Raw genomic sequence first — 12,666 nt, forward strand, 5'->3', positions numbered from 1 at the left:
GACATCTGTTTACCATCCTCGTTTAATTCCGACCTACTAGGTATCTAACTGCCTGGCTGGGGAGAAGTTTTGCTCCAGTTTTTCGGTGTTCGGTTTCAGATTGCCACAACGGGTCCGGGTGTCTGCAAGTCAGGCCACAGCTGTAGTTATCATAGGAGTCCATACCAACCCTGCTTTACACCGGCCGACAAAAGGTGGCGCTGTTCAGGGCGTTACGATCTCAGCCATCGCAGTCGTGTTCTGCTAATGAACAGAAACTATCAGGATGGAAATGTTTGGATCCTGTGCCTTGTTTGGTGCCATCTGTGCAGTTTACAAAGATGGGAGAGAAGGCGACATTCTGCTCCACCGGCCTACTCTCAAGCATTCTGCTCTGTACATTGTCGCTCATTGATAATTAAAAAAGTTATGACACAGAAGTCTGGCTCGTCCCGCCCATGCTGTAGGGTTATCGAGTTTGGCAGTGCCCCCCCTCCTCCCCTGAAGGAGATGTTGTGACACGTGTGCGGCTCTGAGGGGAGGAGCTTGCTTAGCCACGGTCCCGCTCCGTCACAGCAGTCGGATGCTGATCCGGGGAGTCAGCCCAATGAAATATTCAGCCTGTTACAGTCAGGTGGCTTTATCGGGAGGAGGAAGAGACATTTGTTTTTCTTTTTTTTTGCTGCTCTTGATTTTATATAAACCCCTTTTGGATATCAGGACAAATCCACAGCGCACAGATGCTCCTCCTCCTCGGCGGTCCCCCAGCTTCCCATCGACAAAGACAACACAGTCATCCATTACTGTTAACGTAGAAGCTCGGCTGGAGCGGCTGGGGAGCTGAGGGGTGCAATAGTGAAGCTTTCCCCCCACCCTATCAGCAGGGTGAATGATCAATATCGATGACTTTCAGAAACCCATTTCTCCGGTTTGTGAAGTGTCGTATTCTCCGGCCTCCTGGAGTCCGATATATTTGAAGTAGTTGATAATCATTATTACACAGACCCAAAGATGGAGCACCTGAAGCTCCTCTCATTTGCCTTCCTCCATAGCAGCTCGGCGGTTGCTGTGGGAAGCCAGTCATGTCCTTGTATGTTCACCTCGAGCTTTGAGGCCAAAGTGTCCACAACTTCACCTGTGACACGTTTATTGTTTGCAATTTCCATTCAGCATGTTCTCCTTTTCATCGTGCTCCATTATGCGAGCAGAGCGAGTCTGTTACCTAACAGAAACGTGCCATTTACAGAAGTGAACGCAACAGCTAAGGGGCATCTTTACTCTGTGACGATGACTCCGGGAGCTCTGCGCTGTGACTCGTGTTAATTAATGGAGAATTACCCACCACGCAGTTCCAATCGTGTTACCCACAGTTCTCAGATTTTCAATGTTGTTTGAGAGAGACCACCCTCGGAGGAAGGAGCCATGGGGGGACGACGCTCCTTGTTGAGATAAGAACTGGAAGTCAATGCGCTCCTTTGCAGCCGGCAGCCTCTGCCGATGCTCGGCGAACCATCCTTTGACCGCTGTTTCACCGCTCCCCTCTCTGTACCACACAAGCAAATGTGCTCGATAACGTCTTGTTATCAAGTCCAATTCGAGACGGTTTGGGGGAAATTAATGGCGATGTCCGGATAATGTTTGAGATGTGCAAGTAGGCACAAGGAGCAATCAGCACTTGTAAAAAGCCCATCTGTGTCTTTGATTTCTCCTAAGTTCCCTCTTAAAAGCACGTTTCTCTCTGGGAATGTGATGCTTATGAGCTCTGAGACATTTTTGGTTTATTTCACATAATAATAATATTGTTAATAATAACAATAGTGAACATAATGAAGTTGGTTGTAGCTCATGGGGATGAGTGGTCGTCCTGTAACCACAAGGTAGCCGGTTCGATCCCCGCTCTCACCATAGTTCATGTTGAAGTGCCCTTGAGCAAGACACTGAACCCCCAGGTGCTCCCCGGGCGCTTCACTGCAGCCCACTGCTCCTTAATAACTAAGGAGGGGTACAATGCAGAGAAGAATTTACCCACGGGGATCAATAAAAGTGTACACTTCTTTCTTTAATAGTTTATAGAGACAGGGCGTTCTGTGTGTCTGTCTTTGGAGTGCAGCCAAGTCACTTTGGACTTTTCATTTTGTTGGGTGCTTTAAATTCATCTTTGTCCCCCTCTTGCTGTCTTGTCACGTGCCGAAGGCTGGTCTCAGAGGATTCTGCAGAGTGCACTGCAACTCCCCCGTCACTGTGAAGCTCTGAATCAGATCGTCAAGGTGACCCGGCAGCCGCCAAAGCTTAAAGAGTACACAATTAAAAGTCACAATCAGTCGGCTTCGGTCGGACGACGCTGCCCTCAGCTCCAAACACAGCCGCCTGGTATCGGCAAAGACAGGCTTAAGTACAGATGAGAGAAACGATTAAAGGGATGTTTCAAAGCCATCGATATCCACTGGCTTTTTTTGCAGAAGCCCGGCGTGTGTGGAGACACTTACTCAAACACACTCGTCTCTGATATCAGAGTGGAGCGAGAGGCCTTTTTTTCTTTTTCTTTTTTACTAAAGAACTACATGAAAGCTGTGGGCACACACACACACACACACACACACAATTCTAAAGCTCTGATTCACAGCGAGGATGCCATTTCTTGCATCCTCATTTCTTGCTGCTCTGCGCTTCAAACTCATGGCTCTGAGGCGTTGTATCTTTCCGATAACGGCTTAAAATTGAAGGAAGAGGAAATCTCAAGATGAGAGATCAAGGATGGTAAAATAACAAATTGGTTATGATGCTCAACAACCAAAAGGCACATTGCCTGTTGTCTCTTTCAAGGTTTTTAGTTTTCGAAACCAAACATTTATTTGTTTGCCTAAGGACACATTGTATAGAGCTATAACTGCAGTTTGTAGTTTTATGCACTTATGACTGGGCCAGATGTTTACCGTCATGAGAGCAAATCAATTTCACACTGCCCCAGTGGTTGCTAGGTGTCTGCTCGGCCCTTCATTCATTAGAGACGTTTTTACATCTATTCATTGTTGCATGTAGACTCAAGCAGAGTATTTTATCTTTGTTATTTCACTCTAATGTAATAAAAGGATGCACTATAGCTCATGGTTGGTATATATGTTTTGAGCTTAACAACTCTTATGGTTATTGATTTTCGGGAAAGAAAAAATCTGAAAATCCATATTGCCATTACCTTCCACCAGAGAGTTACTGAACACGTCCGCACGTCTCCATCTCCCCCAAATCGCCCCCTCCCTCCTGCTTTGTGAGCCTTTTGTAAAGAATGAGTCATTATTCTCTAATTTTTGCGCCTGCCTTCGGGTCCCATCCTTGCCTGCGATGAATTATAGATGGCAAGCCTGAATTGACTGGTTGATAAAAGTGTGATTAGCTTCTGGAAGTAGTGTTGGGTGCTTTTTGTTTCAAAAGTCAGTTTCAAAGTCGGGGGTTGGTTTGCGATCCGTCAGACTGGAAATTCACATGAAAGGATCTGCTCGTGAAAGAAAAATGGTTTTGTCTGTTATGCTGTCATTTTGTTAGTATTGATTGTCATCTCTCTCTCTCTCTCTCTCTCTCTCCCTTTCTCTCTGTGTGTGTGTGTGTGTGTGTGTGTGTGTGTGTGTGTGGAAGTGATCGTTGTTGCATTCATAAGCTCCACATCTAAGGGGCTCTTGTCAGCCATCAACAACAGCCTTTATTTTTTTGGGGGGGGCAAAAAAAAGAAACATTTTTTGATTCCCCTCCCCCCACAATTCAATGGAGTCCTAAAAAAGAGGCACAGCTGTTTGAAGCGACAAATTGGGCAATTACGATAGATCTCCAAGTCCGCTGGCCTAACTGGTGAGAAAAACTATGAGTGCACTTCATTACGGCTCTTTTATTCTGCAAAAAACGACATTTAGAAGTTTCATCAGAGTGAGAAGTTGTCGTGCCACGCGCCTTGTCGATCCAGCTGTGAGAATGGCTGCCCCTGCACATGCTGGAATAGAAGTAGAACCAATGAACTCACCGACTGCTCTCCTCCTCCTGCAGTTGGGACGACAGCAGCTCGGTGAGCAGCGGCCTGAGCGACACACTGGACAACATCAGCACCGATGATCTGAACACGCCCGCCTGCTCCGCTGTCAGCTCATCGCGCAAAAGCAAGGACGCGCAGGTAAGGACACGTGCACTAACCGCCCAGTGACCGTTCTCTAGCGCCACCATTGGGTCAAACATTTATTTTTATCCTAATACTTTTGGTTCTTTACCAAAATACCTGCAAAACTACCACCATTCCCATCAGCCGTGGTGAACACGGTATGCATGTTGCCGTGCTTGCATTGATCCCAAAGCACCACTGCGTTCCGAGATTGCAAGGAGCTCGACTCAGCCTGTGAAAACACTTGTATAGTGTCCTCTTAGACCCAGGAGGGAGCTCTCCAAAGTTTGAAAATCCACTAGGTTAATCACAGTTTGGCCTTGCATTACGGGAAACGTAGGTAGTGTGTTTGTAGCTTGAGTAAAGTAGGGATAACTTGGCAGGTCTGACCATTCCATTCTTATGATACTAAATACTTGGAGTAACTCTTCAACACAAAACATGACGGGCAAAGTTTACAAAGCCGTGACAGAAACTGATCCAAGATGAGCTGTAAAAGACTAAATCTAATTTCCGCGCTATAAAAAGATTTAATCTGACTATATATCCTCATCAAATGCGGAGCTGTAAGCATTGGTTTAGCATTGAAACCTGAAGCCAGGCTGTGTGTGAGCTCTGAAATCACAGCTGAGGGAATAAACTGTGTACCGAAGGCCACCGCTCAGCTCTCCTCACAGGCGTTTGCTGCATCCTGCCAAGTATCTTTGGCCCCTCATGAAGTACTCAACAGACTGGGCTCTTAAGACACTCTGGTGTTGCTATGGAGACAGGCCATCTGTCAAGGTAGGCTAGTTATCGCTGCTGGGGGGGCTCTGTGGGCGTGTGTGTTTGCACAGGTCCCAAAAAGCGTAGATTTTGACATGATGATTCAAGAGATATCTCCGACTTCGCACACACCCCACAGCTCCATTGGTGCAGGGACTTATATCTCGCTGTGGTGGCTGTATGTCTTTAAATATGATCTTAACAGATTTAGACTATTAACTACAAATAGCTATTACTTCACATCATTGCTCAGTATTTTCTTTAACTTAAAGACATTAAGTTGCACTTTCATTACGTCGTACTGTACTTTGAAACAATCGAGATTTTAAGTCCCACGTCCTCCCCCTCCTCCCCCTCCTCCAGTCCCAGAAAGGAAGCAGGTCCAAACATGCAGAGCAGCAGGTGAGCAGCAGCTGGGCCGGAGCCGAGGACCTGAAGAAGGTGGAGGAGGAGCTGGACACGAGCATGGACCCTGGCAGCGGCTCCTCCCGCTGGAAGGCCTCCTCGTCCTCCTCTTCTGCTCAAGCCCAGAGTCAGTACGAGGAGGCCGGTCAGAAGGCCGCCGCACTGGCCCAGATGTCCCAGACGGGCTCGTGGAGGCGGGGCATGACGGCCCAGGTTGGCATCACGCCACCCAGGACCAAGGGTACCTCCGCTGGCCATAAGACACCAGGTGGGAGTTGTTTCAATATCTATAATCTACAGGTAGAAATTAATATTGATTTTGGGAGAAGATGTTTTGTGATGGAAAGTCACAAGTTGCAGAATATTTGCTGCCCCCCAAAAAAACAGTCACTGATACCTGTGCTTAGAGACTGTGCAGCTGTTCTTACAGTCCATTCAGCAACTATGCCAGCTTTGTGGCAGATAAGTATTGCTTTTCACTGCAGCTGAGCTGTGATAAACAGGCTTCTGGCTGCTGGCCAAAATGTACACTAGTTTGGCTCTCCCTGTCTGGGCCAAGAATCTGCTGGGGGGTGATGTTTTTGTATTTGTGCTAATAAATCTTTATGCAAATTGACAGGCAAAACTGATGACGCTAAAGCCTCGGAAAAGGGCAAGGCACCTTCCAAGAGTTCAGCTGCCATCCAGCGCTCACCCTCTGATGCCGGGAAGAGTAGCGGAGATGAAGGTAAGAAGCCTCCCTCCGGCATCGGACGCCCACCCACCACGGCCTCTTTTGGATACAAGAAGATCCCAGGTGCCAGCGGTACTCTAATCACCTCCAGCGGGGCGACGCTCGCCAGCGGCTCAGCCACCCTGGGCAAGGCGCCCAAATCCTCAGCTGCCCTCGGCAAAGGCACAGGCATCGGCGGTGTGCGCAAGACCAGCTTGGACGGCTCACAGCCCCAGGATGACGGCATCCTGCTCAGCTGCAGCGGCTCCAAAGTGACTCTGCAGTACCGCTCTCTACCCAGACCGGCCAAATCCTCCAGCGGAGGTGCAGCAGGGCGCGGCGGGCACCGCTCCAGTTCCAGCAGCATCGACTCGAACGTGAGCGGCAAGTCGGCCGGAGGTGCGGCGGCAACACAAGCGGGCGCCAAGCGCAAGGACGGAAAAGTGGTCTCCGACCGCTCCAGTCCCATCACCATCAACCAGACGGACAAGGAGAAAGTGGCGGTGTCAGACCAGGACGCCGTAGCAGGACTATCCACCTCGCCCAAGTCCAGCCCCACCTCAAGTTCAACTGGCCAATCAGGCCTCAGACAGCCCGGCTCCAAGTACCCCGATATCGCTTCCCCTACGTTCCGCAGGTCAGACACACAAATCGTGCACGCCGTGGCTTCCGTTCTGTCATTGTCGCTCACCATGTGTAATTCTACATGACTCAAGCATTTCATCACATGCTGTACTTGGTTATTAGCAGCAAGCGCACCTTTCGCTGCAATATAAGTTTAGGTCTTGCAGTACTTAGATTGTACTTTGAATTCAGGGGATTCTGTCCTTTTCAGAATTTAAGTTTTAACTGTTTTCATTCATTATTATTTCCTGATACAGATTGTTCCCCAGACTCCTGTAATAGATTCATTAAAAACCTCGGCTCTAGTGGTAAATTCTCGGCAAAACATACTCTGGCAAATTTAGATATGTTTGCGCAAGATGAATAGATGACATTTAATAAATCATATTTCTGCGCTGCCGCATAAAGATTGATACAGCGAGTTCCCTTGGCTGCACACCCAATGGTGCCAATACATAGATTGTCCCCTGGTGTCAGTTATAAGCCACTGCAGATGAAACATATCTTTACCCCGAAGATGATGGGGCGATGGCTTTTCATTCGGGTTAGGCAAATCCAGCTCGGCAGTCTTGATCAGAACAGACAGGAGACAGGAGTTTCTCGCCTCGCTGATCGCTGATCGCTGACTCATTAGAAGCGTGCGTTCTGCAGGCACGGCCAAACATCCGTCCCCATCCGATCTGTCAAGCCAACCCGTTTCATCCGCATGCCTTCGAGCTTGCAATTATTTTTACCTTTATATTTCATGTGATTGCGATGACAGAGTGGGACAGGCGCAAATGAGTAGTAGGCTGTCTGAGGCGAACGGAGTGGAGTGGCCTAACAGATTAGGTTCTTAAAAGTCACAGGGTTGAAGCGGGCGGAGCTGTGAAAGCAGACGTGTCAATGTAAGTTACTGAGGGTCGGCTACTGAAATGAGGTGGAAGGAAAAATATGTTGAGAAGTGTGCTCGCTATTTTATCCGTAGTTTGACGTTGGTGTTACAATAGAGATGTGGGGATGTTTGAGTCGCTGTAGTTCCTTGATGCCTGTGACCAATGCAGTAATACAATTTCAAACGTAATATACATTAGATAACCTAAATATAATCAACTCAAAGTACCAAAATGAATTACATTTTCCAGTATGGGTCTTGCAGAGGCTCAACACTTGTCCTTTGAGCTTTTCTGAATGACTGCACCCACCTCTCTACCCCCAGATTGTTTGGCACCAAAGCCAGCAGCAAGGCCAGCTCTCCGGGCACTCCCGACTCTGGCAAGTGCCCCTCAATACTGGGCAGCCCCCACGGCACGCTGGGGAGGCAGGCTAGTCTGGACTCGCCCTCCTCTGGCACGGGGAGCCTGGGCAGCGCTGGTGGCCAGAGCGGCGGCAGCAGCCCGCTGTACGGTAAAACCCCAGATCTGTGCACCGACTCCCCGGCCTCCAGCCCGGCCTCTGGCCTCTCCCTGCCCTCCAACGCTCGGCCCTGGCCGGCCTGTAGCTCGTCAGCTGGCAGCAAGGACACACTGAGCTGCCAAAGCATGACCAGTCTGCACACCAGCTCTGAGTCCATTGATCTCCCGCTGGGCCACCACGGGCCCAAGGTTACACGAACCGGCAGTGTCAAGTCCACCCTGTCTGAGGGGTGAGTAACAGGGAATACGATTGGACTGAATCGTATTCATTGTTTCATTTGAGAACAGAGACAGAAAGTATATCTCTTTATCCTAAGATATAAACATTAATGCAGAGGAAGCCTCATCAATATACTTAGAAAGAAGATGAGGAAATTGACCCATCCAGCTTGGTTGGATTTAAGTTTCTTTTTCCGGCATGGTTTTGGTATTATCAATATTTCTAGAGTCCAACCCTTTTACTACTCAGTGACCCACCTGACATGCCAACGTTTCCATTGTTAGTCAACTGTATTGGTTCTGGGATCATCATTTAAGGTATTTAATACAATCAAGACATTATTAGTTGTGAGCCTGAAGCCATGCTCGAAAAGTCCCACAATAAATTATGATCATTCCAGACGCTCATTCCCATGAGAAGTCCTTATCAAGGTGTTTTCATTGTTTTGTCCACATACTGTGCATGTAATACTTATCAACTTTTTACGTATTAGCTTAGCTGTATGTCTCAAAAAATGAAACAATTTATAAATATTTAAATTGGCCTGTGTTTTATAATTGCTGTCTGTACTGTTACGCCTTAGTACGGTAGTGTCTTTGTTTTTCTCCATTGTGTGTGAGTGTGTGTGCTTGCGTGTGTGTGTGTGTGTGCGTGTGCGTGCGTGCGTGCGTGCGTGCGTGCGTGCGTGCGTGTCAAAGGTCAAGTCTTTCAAATGTGACCAAAGTCTTTATCTCATGTATCACAAACAAAAAAATGTTTTTGTTGTCCATCTAATTCACTCATCCTTTGTGTGTTAACAGCATGCCTCTTGACAGAAACACGCTTCCCAAAAAGGGACTGAGGTACAACACATCTGCAGCAAGATGCCATTCTCAACTCTTCTTCTTTTATTCACCCACATACATCATTAGTATACATTTGCATGAAAAAAAGTGTACTTTTCATGTTGTTGTGTGTGTGTTGTATGTGTAGGTTACACGGTGTAACACCAGCTTAAACAGTGATTCCCAACCAGTTGCCTATAATTTATGGTAGTTAAGATAGTTAGTTTAAAGTAATTATTAAACGGTTAAAATTTTAGTTTAAAGTAATAGTTAGCTTAAAGTAATAGTTAACGGTTAAAATAGTTAGCTTCAAGTAATAGTTAGCTTAAAGTAATAGTTAACGGTTAAAATATTTAGCTTAAAGTAATAGTTAGCTTAAAGTAATAGTTAACGGTTAAAATATTTAGCTTAAAGTAATAGTTAGCTTAAAGTAATAGTTAACGGTTAAAATAGCTAGCTTAAAGTAATAGTTAGCTTAAAGTAATAGTTAACGGTTAAAATAGCTAGCTTAAAGTAATAGTTAGCTTAAAGTAATAGTTAACGGTTAAAATAGTTAGTTTAAAGTAATGGATAAACGGTTAAAATAGTTAGTTTAAAGTAATGGAAAATATTCAGCTTAAAGTAATGATTAGTAAATGATTAGTATTTAATGAGTGGGAACCACAGATTAGCAAATGTTGTGATTATCTCGTGCAGCATTTACACTGCAGGACTGTGTTCCTATTGTTGCGCTTCCACAAAATGCTGTATGTCTCTCATGTCTCAGGATCTGATTGTGTACCACAGATCCTGAAGTCCAGATTAGATTATAGCAACATTTTCTGATGCAGAGTAAATGCTGCCTCAGATTATCAGGCACACAGTGTTCATCCTTCCATTTGTATGTCTGCTTCTCCGTGTGCATCCTCATCCGATTGCCATCATTTAGAAATGCGGCAAACACAGCCGCCGTGACAGAGCAGTTCTTCCTCAGCTCCCTAATATGGCCCAAACCTCCTGATAACATTTGCAGTGCTAGCCGAAGGGGGAGAAGTGGAATGGATACTTTGATTTTAGCTTGAACTAAAGAGACTGAGACAGAAATACCAGAACTCATTCATCACAGTGGCATAACCTCTGCAGGGAACAACCTCTCCAGCCAATTATACAGCAGTGCTGCGAAGGGGTTGAACGGCGCCTGCTGGTTTCCAATCATTTTTTCCTTTCGATGGCATTTGGTGCTGTGCTTTTTTGCCCTAAAATCATCTGATTTTAGCCTCACTCTATGCCTGTTGGTTGTGTTTCCTCTCCACAATCTTTGACGGCCGTCTGTTCCATTTTAAATCAGGCAGCATTTTTTGCCTGATCTTTAGATTTCCTACAAGAGCATCTTAGATGAGTAATTGACCCCTTTAGTCATATCCATAAGCATGTTTAGTCCTGCTTATGGGCATTTTGTAAGTACACTGACCCTTGGATATTTCAGTCTGTTCCATGTCAACACCAGCGAGCGGTCAATGCTGCGGTACTCTCCGACACCCAATCCCCCGCTGGGGAGGAACACGAAGCACAGGCGTGGGGACTGGAGCAGGGTCAGATGTGACAAGCGTAGTAATGGGGGCGTTGGAAGGAAGGCGGCTCTGAAAAGGGATGAGTGCAAACTCAATTATCATCCTCAGAGGATTAAATATGGCCGATTGTCACGCCGGCGATAAGGGGGCCTTCTGTTGCTGAGCCACTTTGGAGCTGGGGAGAGAAGGGATGAATGGCAGTGTCAGTGTGTTTGGCAGCGTTGGCGCACTGTGTGCATAAATGACTGAATGTGTGTAGATGCATGCATGTGAGCATCTGTGCGTGTGGCTGCTTGGTTGTTGTTGTTTTTCACCATCTGCTCACATGCTTCTATTATGTAGCTCTGCACTCATTTCATCACCAAAGAAATTCACTGCTTGGACTTTCAAATACGTCTCTATTAGCCTTATGCTTACTGTGTCTTTGTGGGATTCAGGTACCCTCCGTCCTCCCGGCAGACGTCCCACGAGGAGGGGAAGGAGTGGTTGAGGTCACATTCAACAGGGGGACTTCAGGACACAGGCAGCCAGTCCCCACTGTCTCCTCCAGGAGCTTCCTGCACGAACACTGGAAAATATCACTATTCCAACCTGTGTGAGTCCATAGGAACACACTCATTGTAGCACATTTGAGAATAGATGAGTTATAAGAGTGTTTTGTATTTGCTCCCAGTTATTTTCATGTGATAATATGATGTAATGTATCACTGCCAAGACAACAAACCAAATAGTAAAAAAAGAATCAATGGAGTGAGCTCTGCCATCAAAGGAGATCTTTGACTCGTGCACTCTCAGAGCCTGAATTCAAATATCACAAATCCAAATGGGCCGGACAGCCCACACAGACCTTTTTTAGTAACTTGTTGCACATGTGCAGTGTTCACTCTGCATCAGTTATTCTGCAGGGATGATAATTCATAAAGGATAATCTATTGGTTTTTGGGTCTTTTTCTCATGACTTTAAATAGTTTTTACCATCTTTGTAAATCTCTTAATTTAAAAATGTTTCTATGTTCCTAGAATGTGTGAAACTTTACTGTATGTGAAGCGGTATATGACAGTAGACACAACACTCTATGATTTAAAAAGGTTGTTCGGTCATATACAGCTGTATATACTGTATGTTCTTATTTCATGCAGGAATGATTGATCACTGATGCTTTTTACACATGCAAAAATGTAACGGTGGAAAAATATATAATGTTATCAACACAGATCTCGGTGTTTATCCTCTCCGTGCAGTGAGCCCCACCAACATCAGCCAGTATAACCTGCCGCCAGGCAGCACCAGCATGAGCCGCTCCAACAGCATTCCGGCCCATGACTCCTTTGACCTGTACGGGGAGGGCCATCCACTGGGTGGCAGCGCAACCTCCCTGGAGGACCGCCCACGGGCCATCAGCCGCTCCGGCTCCTTCAGGGACAGCACCGACGAAGGTAGGACACACTCTCGAACACTCAATTATAAATCATTTAAGGGCCACATTCAGCAAAGTCCCATCAGTCACCAACGACGTAAATACCAGATTTAATGAGCTCTTGGCTGATGGCTCGCTCTGTTCTGAGCTTTTTTGTGAGTGATGTAAGACGCTGTGATTGCATCCATATAGAGGTCAGCTTTTTAACGTGCTAAATCATGTTTTTTAGTATAACTGTTCACAGAGCACATCATCTGAATAACTTACCATAGCTATAAAGTGCGAGTCAACTATCATGAATAAATAAGCAATTACAGAACTCCCTCTTGGTCAGAGTCAATATCAAAAGTTAGAATATTGTATGGTCACATTCAATCGTGAATTATTTTTTAAATACTTGTGTCTCTCATTCCTCTCCCTTAGTCCATGGCTCGTCATTGTCTCTGGTTTCCAGCACGTCTTCATTGTACTCTGCGGTAAGTAGCCGGCTAACTTCTCTTCCCAAATGTACAGCGTTCAGAGTTAGCATTACAGTCATGTGCTGTATATCTAACACTAGTAAAGCATGATGAGAAACTAGAAGTAGACAACATTGGGTGTCACACTGAAGCTTAACCAATGGCACACTAGCTGG

At 46.2% G+C, this 12,666-nt stretch overlaps 1 protein-coding gene across 1 annotated transcript in view; it reads left to right on the plus strand.

Moving 5' to 3' along the window:
- The window catches only part of nav3 (neuron navigator 3), a 157,167-nt gene that overhangs the window by 120,643 nt on the left and 23,858 nt on the right, over positions 1 to 12,666 (plus strand). The window contains exons 13-20 of the mRNA XM_034526728.1: positions 4,012 to 4,135; positions 5,249 to 5,558; positions 5,910 to 6,639; positions 7,825 to 8,250; positions 9,041 to 9,082; positions 11,052 to 11,209; positions 11,857 to 12,051; positions 12,456 to 12,508. Coding sequence (XP_034382619.1) covers positions 4,012 to 4,135; positions 5,249 to 5,558; positions 5,910 to 6,639; positions 7,825 to 8,250; positions 9,041 to 9,082; positions 11,052 to 11,209; positions 11,857 to 12,051; positions 12,456 to 12,508 — 2,038 coding nt within the window. The remainder of the gene's footprint in view (positions 1 to 4,011; positions 4,136 to 5,248; positions 5,559 to 5,909; positions 6,640 to 7,824; positions 8,251 to 9,040; positions 9,083 to 11,051; positions 11,210 to 11,856; positions 12,052 to 12,455; positions 12,509 to 12,666) is intronic.

Source organism: Cyclopterus lumpus, chromosome 23, assembly GCF_009769545.1.
Source record: "Cyclopterus lumpus isolate fCycLum1 chromosome 23, fCycLum1.pri, whole genome shotgun sequence".
Taxonomy (NCBI): domain Eukaryota; kingdom Metazoa; phylum Chordata; class Actinopteri; order Perciformes; family Cyclopteridae; genus Cyclopterus; species Cyclopterus lumpus.